At 47.4% G+C, this 10,153-nt stretch overlaps 4 protein-coding genes across 4 annotated transcripts; 1 reads left to right on the plus strand and 3 right to left on the minus strand.

The window, feature by feature from the left end:
* Positions 1–198: 198 nt before the first annotated feature.
* Positions 199–1,764, minus strand: BBBOND_0404020 (hypothetical protein; the record flags this gene model as incomplete). The annotated part of the gene is made up of 1 exon (XM_012914646.1): positions 199–1,764. One exon carries the CDS (start codon positions 1,762–1,764, stop codon positions 199–201), a length of 1,566 nt encoding a protein of 521 aa, XP_012770100.1.
* Positions 1,765–2,956: 1,192 nt separating this feature from the next.
* BBBOND_0404030 (hypothetical protein) lies at positions 2,957–5,203 on the minus strand (the record flags this gene model as incomplete). Its single annotated transcript, XM_012914647.1, has 1 exon — positions 2,957–5,203. One exon carries the CDS (start codon positions 5,201–5,203, stop codon positions 2,957–2,959), a length of 2,247 nt encoding a protein of 748 aa, XP_012770101.1.
* Positions 5,204–6,970: 1,767 nt separating this feature from the next.
* BBBOND_0404040 (hypothetical protein, conserved) lies at positions 6,971–8,138 on the plus strand (the record flags this gene model as incomplete). Its single annotated transcript, XM_012914648.1, has 2 exons — positions 6,971–7,048; positions 7,086–8,138. The coding sequence occupies 2 exons, from the start codon at positions 6,971–6,973 to the stop codon at positions 8,136–8,138; spliced, it is 1,131 nt and encodes a 376-aa protein (XP_012770102.1).
* Positions 8,139–8,158: 20 nt separating this feature from the next.
* On the minus strand, positions 8,159–9,777 carry BBBOND_0404050 (hypothetical protein, conserved; the record flags this gene model as incomplete). Its single annotated transcript, XM_012914649.1, has 6 exons — positions 8,159–8,509; positions 8,546–8,632; positions 8,668–8,860; positions 8,895–8,983; positions 9,022–9,224; positions 9,261–9,777. 6 exons carry the CDS (start codon positions 9,775–9,777, stop codon positions 8,159–8,161), a joined length of 1,440 nt encoding a protein of 479 aa, XP_012770103.1.
* Between the last annotated feature and the right edge of the window lie 376 nt (positions 9,778–10,153).

Consider the following 10,153-nt stretch of genomic DNA (forward strand, 5'->3'; position numbering starts at 1 on the left):
TCCACCATTGTAAAACTAATATTAAAAATTAGCAGATCGCGTTTCGCGAACCTACGTTAACGTTTAAAATGAGTGGTGCGATGAAGTGGCTACGTTCAAATCGTGAAAAGCGAAGCCATTTAAAAATGCTCAAGAACTGAATTACGAGCAAATCTTCCCCGCGCACCATGTGCAGCGTGTAATAGGTTGCATTACCCGTTATGTTTGAATATACGGTGCGAGTTTTGCTTTGATATTCTGAACGGCCAGTTTTCTGAAATTCTTGAATCCCAGGACAGCGCCCTCCTTAAGCCAGTAGAAGAATGCTTCGCGCTCTCCCATGCCTTCCGTTGGCCACGGCTCACCATATTCGAACTCTTCCCTTGATTCTCTGAAATGCTCAATGTAGGCTTCCGATATGTACTTGACAATGTTGAGGACCAGCAGATTAAGCGCCAGGTTCATGCTAGATATTGTTGAAGCGTGGTCGGATTTTTTAGAAGTTTCGGCTGATTCTGAACTTGAGCCAGCCTGAGAAATGCCAGATGAACCTGCAGAATCAGATGCTCCGGAATTCGTGTTTTCACAATCAGATTGTGAGGCATTAGACGCTTTAGCATCAGCTACTTTAGCGTTTCCATCGATGGCTGCACATGCAGCTCCAATGAAGAAACGCCCCGAGAAGTAGTATATCACCGTGAGAAACCCTACGAGCACGGGTTTCATGCGCACGCCTCTTGCGATAAGTGATTTAGGATAATGCATGATGCGTATATACATTATTCCAATACCAAAAAATGGGATGGCAAGAAGCCATATGAAATGGTAATATGCGAGAGGCCCTACCCACTTTTTGCCCAAGTTGCAATGCTTGTCTAGAATCCAAACTAAGATCCCGGAGACAGCGTGTATGACCAGGCAAGCAGTTTGTATTGGATGCTGGTGCTCGAATTCCACCATTTCAAACGGCGATATAAGAGGATATATGACGTATATAAACCCGTAGCCTATAGAGCTCATCAAAGTCATGGCGAACGTCGCCCAGTAAGCCTGCAAAAAAGTTTGATCCTCTTTGATGTTCTCTGAGCCTTTAGAAGCAGCTTGAGACTTACCCTTCTTCTTGATTTTGTCTAGCAACCCTCCTTTAAAGGTGTACCATGTCCAAACTACTGCAGTACCTAGAGAAAGCGACAATATCGCCACTAGTTGGTAAAATATAAGCCAATAGTTTACATCCATATTTCGTTTCTTCAGCGTTATAAGGGCGCACCAGTGGAAAAGACCGACTACAATGCCGGTGAACGATGCACCTAGATCGTATGACGAAACGTCATCGGAAGCAACTGTAAACATGAACATATCGTCAATACCTGCAACACAGTTGGCAGCAATTAGCATCCAGAAGTATAAAGCAATAGTTTCATTACTCTTTCCTAGAGCGAATGCCTTGAGCAGGAATACGTTGACAATAACAATAACCCATGCAGAGCAAACACACCCATATGCCGCATATTCGTCAGCGTGCAGTTTCCATATACTCCTAAGCGCTGTAAGTATTCCAAATGTGCTCAGAGCCGAAAAGAGATAGAAGATTTCCATTGCCGTGTGGCACGTTCCGACAAACGTTGAAACGGCATCGGGACTGTATCCAAATCTCTGCATGGCAAACGAGGAACCTAACAGGCAGACCTGAAGCGGCTGCATGAGACTATGTCCCTTCAAAAAAGCTGCAACACTTGGAAGCAGTGATTTGTTTTTTTGCTCCTCACACTTTGCTGTCCCCATGTTTTATCCCTCGGTAATTGCACTTAGAACTGCACTTAGTTCCAATGTTCTGCACATACGGAGATAACAGTCATATGTAGGCTGCGATAACTATACTCCCATTCCAAACTTCGCTGCCTTTTGCAGCTGTAGTTGCTACGCACCTATGCCAACAATGTGACGTGGCGCACGTTAAACCATATCTGGCACACGAATGTAGACAATATCCGCCACATGAGACTTCCAGATATACTTAAGTTGCTGTAAACATGCTCGCTATGAGATACTGCACTGAAGTCAGCAGCCCCTATGCCCGGAATGGCCTTATTGCCCTACTAAGCCCCTAAATTGCGATACGTATACATATATATACTACTTTAAATAACAATAAAAAACTTAAATTCTAGATTTCCCCTTGTTTTAGCTTCATTCGCGCACCCTCAACACCCACGTCAACGCGCCCGACGTTGCCTCCATGACTCCTCGAGTTTACCGTCTTTGCAGTTGCCAATGCCATTAAATTTACAGAGGCGTATAAATGTACGTGCGTCATGTGCGGGGAAAACTATTAGTGTCAGTGTCAGTACCGCTGAAATGCCTAAATAATCCAAACTTGCGGAGATAATCGCCGAAGTTCTGAACTTCCTTTGATGTGTTCTACACGATGACCAACTATACGTTTGTTATTGTCATGAGAAGCCATACACGATGCGTCAAGGTATTTTAACTGCCCTATTGCCTAAGACGTGTACGATGTAGCTACACACCTCAGGGCGGTACACTTAGAGTGCATAATGTGAGACATGTGTAATGTCTACAGTTCCATCATATACTGTTCGCTATGTTACACAATTAGACAGGTTTGCGGGCGTTTTATGGAGCCACTCAGCGCATACCTCTGCGAGTGACCTACAACGAGTTAGCTCACACGGTATATACAGTGCCATACAGAGTCACGCCGACGTGTGTCATGCTCTTCGCACGTGTCATAACGGCTAAATCTCTGTAGAATGTTTCGAACAATATCTACGAGGCTTTCATCGTGTTTCCCGCCTCGTTAGACGTTATCATTCCCCATGGCCGGCAAATTCTACATGCCGCTGCTCTTACCAGATATTGCAACATCGACGCGTTGATACTGTTGCTTTATGTGGCTGCCACATTGCCTGGTAAACTAATGTTTCCCCCGATTCTCGCCTGCACCTACCATTATTCACAACTCTGGTTCCACTATTTGTGAGGTGGCACCTTTCACTATCAAGTCTTTAAACTTGCCTGCAGTGAACTCATACTTCTTCAGTATATCGGCGAAATCGCGACTTGCTTGCAGGTTTCTTACTAGGAATGCGAGCAGTACCACGTCGATTTCTACCCATCTGCTGTTTGTTCCGTCATTTAGGTAGTAGACGTAATACGTGTCCCCATATCGGTCGAAGACTTTAAGTGTGACAATCACGACGTCTCTGATCTTGATATTATACACGCTGTCGCACATGTAATCCTTCCCTTCGTGCTTCCACAACACCTGATCCCCGTACTTCACGGTGTGTATATAGTTGCCTAGGAGCGGCCTCATGGTGTTGTCCTGGTTGGGTAACAGCGGCCACGCAGTGATTTTGTTGATTCCACTCTGTCGTGATTTGGCCGCGTCTATAACCAGTGGCGTTTTGTAGGCGGTGACGAATGCCCCTTCCTCCACAAGATCCCACTTGTCATTTGTCATAATAAACGTCCGCTCATGACGTTTGTCGTGACCACTTACTGTGATGATTGTGAGCACTCTTTCATCTCCGTGTTGCCATATTTTGATGTCCGTCACCATTTCGAAGGCAGCCTTGTTGAAGACCCAGAGATCCTGCTTTTTGTATATAACCCGTGAGAATGAGTATGTGTATTTTGGCGATATATCTACGGTCGAGTCGTGCGGTCCGATGTTGATGTATGGCGCCAACCACTTCCCTTCGAATTTGTTGTTGTAGAATATTTTGTTTGACGTGTCCAATTCTTCGATGTCTATATCCCTACTCAGAACTATGGCCTTTCTGCTGTTATAATGCCCTACTTTGCTAGTCTCACTCCACACTCCCTTCCGCCTTAAGAAGTACCTGCGGTGAACCAGCCCGTTGAGTCGTGTTGCAAAGACGGTAAGCACGCCCACGTTGGCGACGAACTCTTTGACAACTTTATGCGGGTATTCATCCTTGGCGATGTACACCTTCCGTTCGCCGTCGACGAGATATGTCATAAAGGTGCCTCTCCTCGGCGTGACAACGTTCCGCTTGGCATCGCCAAGGTCTTGCTGAATTGTTGAGATAGAGATACCAGGTTGATCCTGTGGACTTCCCATATCCCACGAAACCGCACCGCCTGCACGTTGCAATACTAAGCTGTTGTCAGCTTGCAGTTGCTCACACGTCCATGTCTTCAACGTGGCTTGCTCGTGACTGAGCGCGTTCTCCACGTCGCCATCTTCAATAATCTTAATGAGCGGCGTCCCCATTCGCGATGCGTCTGAATCTTCATCGTCATCAACTTCTGAGCCGTCGTCGTCCAACTTCACTTTTTTTGCAGCTTCATCGGCTGTTACAGTGACGTCGAACTGCAGCCTTACGTTCGGCACACGTATCGGCTTAACGGTAGACAATACTTTGTACAGTTCGCGGTATTTTTGCATCTTCATGGTTCGGTTTCCTTGTCCGTACATGTAAGCCACCCTATACCTTTCGTTGGTTTCTATGAAGTGCAGTATGACGAGCGTGACGCCGCTGGCGGTAATCTTATCGACCCTGATACACAATGTTCGAGCCTCCGGACTGTACTCCCACAATGTCCTCCTTCCACACTTGACAGCCTTGATCACATGCCCTACCAGCGGCACAACTTGAGCCCCGATAGGTTTAATGGGGTTTCCGATGCTTGTGACTTTAAAGCTTCCGAGGAGCTTGATTGCTGAGGGGAGCATGTCTATTTCGTCCTGTACTTGGCGGCTAAACATTTCCGCGACGTACTTCCCCCTGTCGATTTGCGTCCAGGATGCGCCTGTTTTCTCGTAGTAGACTAATTCCAATGGAGTTTCACCCAGGTCTACTTGCAGCTGCATAAGACGGCAATCACCGAATTCATCAATAGTAACTTGTTCTGCATGCTTATATGCGCACTCCCATATCGTTTGCTCCCCATCAATTACCCGCGTTGCCGAGAAGCTCGGCTTTGTTTTATAAACATAGCGCGTATGCGTTTTTGTCTCTGCAACGACCTGGCGAGTAAAAAACTCGCCCGCACCATTCCCCATGGCCAAATCTATTAGAACATTGAATCCCGTATAGTCATGTGACAACAAAGTTTCCCTTTCAAATAGAAATCCCAGATTAGGAGGTGGCCCGCCTGTTTCTGTCTGGCCCTTTCCCGTTTCCAGGAGGCACAACGCCACAAGCGCTATGCACCAACCACTCAGCGCCATCTATTCAAGCCGATTGCGTTGCCCCAAACTTTTTACCGTTATTCTTTGAACATGCCAGAACATAAATTTGTCGATGATTCGTCCTCTTGGCTGTAAACAACTACTTTTCGCGATTAACCCCCGTTGCACTTATTGTATAACGTTCAAAATGACTCGTAACATGTATCCCTCCGTGATAGACATGAATGCGATATGTTAAAACCCCTGATCAACTGGCGTGTCTAAACAACCGTCTTGCCCACCGGTTTACACGCGATATAGCCACAACGAGCATTGCTCGTATCTTGTGTATGACAGTGAATATCCCAAAGAGCCTTTTGTGCGGATGTGTAGGCCCTTATACAGTATTTGCTTCAGCGTGTGTAGCGCTAACGTTTGCGATGCGTGAGGGTTAATCAACCCACAAGTTGATCCACGCAACTATCTATTTGTCATACAATGACGTAAAACTGATATAAGTACATGTGTGGCGGCAATAGGCTTATGCAGTTCAGTCCTAGACGGCGCACGTCACCTTGATAAGCCGGAGTGGGAGATTCAATGTTCCGTCTAACTATAGCACCGTTATAATAACGCACATGGGCCATGTATCTACGTTGTACCATTGTCTATCATCTAAATCGCGTCATTGCTATAAAGCCGCTTAGCGTTGTGGTTGTTGTCGCATCGCCATGGGCAACATACAACGGCCGTACGCTGCAAAATACTACTGAATATGCTTGAACCCGGTATAAATGATATGCATGGCGCTGCAATCAACTGATATGTGATTGCAAATGTTAGGTGCAGCGCGTAAGACCTGCATCATCACAAGTAGACATGTTTTCATGCAATTCTCGATTTAAACACACATAACAAACACATGCATTCCAAGTGAAACTAGAAGTAGCTTATACGTATGCAATTTGTGGTAGATAATACATCTATTCATACGTATCTGTCGGTGGTGACGCAGCGCGCTATCGTTGCACTGCTCAGGATGTCAAATTGACACGGCGACACCGACTTTTGATAACTACACCAACAATCTAGTGGATGTCATGAATGCATCTATGTTGACACCTTTTCTATACGCTTTTCTCATCACGTTATGTTGACCGTTGCATTAACGTGTTGTTCACTCGGCAACACACTTTATGCATCATCTGCGTATCGCTCAGGTTTTGTTAACATACACGGATGAATGCAGCCATAAAGTCTCAATTGTCTGTGACTCACTGTTGGCCCAAGTGTGTGGAATAGGCGTGATGTCTATTTGCATTTGCGCATTCGTTCAACGCAATTCCACACATCTCAGTAAATATAAGCACACGCGTGATTACGCATTACACCAACAATATCAAATGCAGAATTAGAGGCGGCGTCAGGTCGAAAGTTGCTGCTACCCACCTGGAGCGTCGTGGTCGGGCATAGCGATCCAAGATCTAGCAAGTTCAGGTGGCACTTTGTTTGTCAGTTATGTGTAACCGCATTATGCAATAGTGTGAGGTCTATTTATAACATTGTCTGACTTTCAACGTAGTCACATTTAATCGTATGTAACGACATTTTTATGGTCTGCTGTTGATGTGTAGCGCGATGCCTGAAAACGTTGACCAGTATCGTTCCTCTGCGCTCATCCCAGGTGTAGAACTGTGGCCATCTGAATGGAGCGCGTTAAATCGCACCCTTTTAGGGTTACCAAAGGATTTCCCGGTGCTTCGGCACCTGCGTATGCGTCCTCTGGAGCCGCGCCATCGCGAAGGTGTGCATATGCTTCACGCTAGGATGTTCCCAATTCGCTATGATCCCCGTTTCTATGACGCGGCGTGCCGCGTGAATCCTACAGCTCCGTTGCCAAATGAAGTTAGTTTGTGCTGTTCCATTGACATAATTTTTGTAGGCATGGGGGGCATCTGATATGTTTGGCATTGGAATGTTTTTGCCAATGTCCGTCGTCAGAGCGAACTCTGACGTATCGCAGGTGACTTGTTGCGAAGGCTCTGATTCCAGTTCGTCTTCCGGGTGTTCTTCGCGTAGGGCTTCTGTCGGTAGCTCTGATAGCTCCGTGGATGACGAACCCCCGACGAATGAAGGGGACAAAAACGAAGATGCCGAGCCAGCATCGGCCGGCTCTGATACTGGCTCATTGAAGGCGTCAGGTTGTGACTGCATCCTGAACGATGCGACGTACGATCGCGAGAACGATGAGTTTTTGGTCGGGTTTTTAACGATTTGGATAAACCGCAACGCGTTCAGCCCAATGGTGTCAGACAACGACTACTTTCTGTTGGAGAATTTCTACCAGGACATGATATATCCCTTTATGATGACGTGCAACAGGATTGTTGATGGCACCCCCACATGGCCTAACTTCAAAATGCTATCTGCAGACTCGTACCGTTTTTTGTTTTCGACCCTCTATTGCAACAGCGAGTTGCTTGACTTCTTATCGGGTTTCAACTTAAAGGAATGCAAGACCGTCTACGTGCTAAGTGCTGGCGTTACGATGGGCCTCCGGTCTCGCATGCTGGGGAGCCATTTGATATTGTTCACGCAGTGCATGATGTACTATTGCTGCTACAACGTGTTTTTGTACAACGGCCAAATGTTCCACTGCAACGTGGAATCACGTAAACCCGTATTGAGCGCGTTGGATCTGTTTTTGTCTCGGGGTGACGCCGGCGACTCGCTGGAGTTGGACGATGTGCTGGAGTCTGAGGTCGCCCCGTACAGGCTGTCCCCTTCTTCCATACTGAAAAAGTTCCACTACTGTGACGCCATGCCGATTACTATTTATCTCCATGTGATAGACTACAACGCCCGCGCGTGCTCTATGTATCGCCGCACCAACTTCATCTGCGTTGTCCGCATAGACGACTTCTATGCGATAAACGGATCACACTACTCGGCCAACTTATTTGCGTACTACCTGTGCCCGCCATGCGAGCCTTGAATTGAAGTCATTTAAATATGTTAATCGGCAGTGTTACATACGATTTTGAACCCGGAGTGCTCCAGATGCCTCTGCTGCATTTTGTGGTAGTGGTGGACGTAGAACCGCTGCCACGAGTTCATGTTCTTCCAAGCCACCTGGTCTTGCACGACCACTTTACGAACTGGGTCGCACTCCCTTAGGACGTATGGCCCGTATATATGCGCAACCAAGTTGAGGTCCGTGTGCTTCTGCTGCGTGTTTGCGTTGGGACGCTCTGGTGTGTCGGTGATTTTTACGTAGTCCCAGTCATCTGCATTAACCAGCGTCGGCATAAGGTATCGAATTTGCTCTAGGTATGCCCGATTGTCGGCGTCGATTGAATGGTAAACCTGTACCACGTAGATTTCACTGCTGCTGTTACCCACCTGCTGGTAATCGACTCGCAGAGTCATTTCTAGCAGTTTCAAGGGGTACAACTGGTTATTCACCACCTGCAATATCTTCCAGTTTTCCTGCGGGCATTTTGAATCACAACAATTACAGCTACCCTGGCAGCCGGGTTCTTCAGTCCATACACCGGCAGCGTGGAAATGGAGCGCATTGCCTTGAGAGCACAGTTCTGCTCAGCGTTCACTAGACGGCTCAAAACACCTACTGCAGTGTCCGTGGATAAGTCACCGAACATAGCAAGGGCTATAATCGGCGTGAGCACCTTTATCGTGTCCTTAGTTCCCCACAGCCTGCACTTTTGGCTCACGAAACTACCCGTCCTACCTCCTCCTGATGGCACTGTTGAGTCTTCGCAGTATTTTGTCGTCCTCCATTCCGTTGTATGCGATTAGACACGTCAGGTTTGCGATGTCCTGTAGCAATGTGTTAGTTCGTGGCATGTGGCTCTTACCATGGCTCCTAGGTTTGCGATTCTGTCCACGATGCGACCAATGATATGCTTAACCATGCTCGGGTCGAATGGCATATCGTCTGGTTCGGCGAAGCTGTATATAGGCTCCACAGGACACATGGCCGAGTCGGCGTTGATATGCGTGACGGAGTGCAATATGCGAAATAGGTCAATCGCGTACAGTGTGTCCAGCCGTTGCATGACTGCAAACAATAATGCGCACAAACCAAAATCCTTACCTTCGTTTTCCAGTAGCCTAACGAATGACCTCGTGATATACGTGTTCTGCAGCAGTCTGCCCTTGGAGCATGCGAAAATAATCCGCGTGATTTCGTAGTTATTGAGCCCATTTATGTTTTGCGCAATAGTTCTGACCAGTTGCGCAACCACGTCTGCGGCTTTATCAACCTGCTGTGGCTGCAGATAGGCAAAATTCTGCAACGCCTTTACGTAGACGCTCGCATTCCATTTCGGCAGTGCCTGTTTGCGGAAGATTTGGTGAATGTACTGGGTCTCGTCGTGGTCCGATGCATTGCTTTGCGCGGGTGGTGAACGATTGGCTTGCTTCCTAATCTCATCACGTGCTGCGCGTGGCTGATGCGGGCTGCCGGTGTCCTTTTTTGTTTCGAATATTGAACATTGCTGCCACGGCATCTTCCACACGAAGCTGGCTTGATGTCCCGCTGAGGTCGCATATTGCGCCTTCGCAAGCTGGCCGAATGCTTTGGCAATGAGGTTTTGTGCAGGTCGAATCATCTTTGTGTCAATGCTGGACCAAGCTCTAAGGGCCTGCTCGCCGCGGCTAATTCAAACCTTCCTGACGCAATTGCATGGTTTATGACCTCTAGAATGAACGTGCCATGTTTTGATGTCACTTCTCACAACTACGTCTGTAGTTTTTGGTACGTTTGGCAACGGGAGCAGCAGTCACGCTTCGTTCGGCAACCGCCGGCAAAAATGCGCCAAATGACGCTGGAAAGACCCCCAGAGCTCATTTATCAATTATATATGCTGATGTGTACTATATATGCGCCCAGTTCCGATGTTGCGGTCGCTGTCTTCCATCCGCCGCCCGGTACCGTTAATGGGCTGTAATTCGGTTCCACAGTCACCACAGCGACAACTCGTGCAA

The sequence above is a fragment of the Babesia bigemina genome (assembly GCF_000981445.1).
Source record: "Babesia bigemina genome assembly Bbig001, chromosome : V".
Classification (NCBI taxonomy): Eukaryota; Apicomplexa; class Aconoidasida; order Piroplasmida; family Babesiidae; genus Babesia; species Babesia bigemina.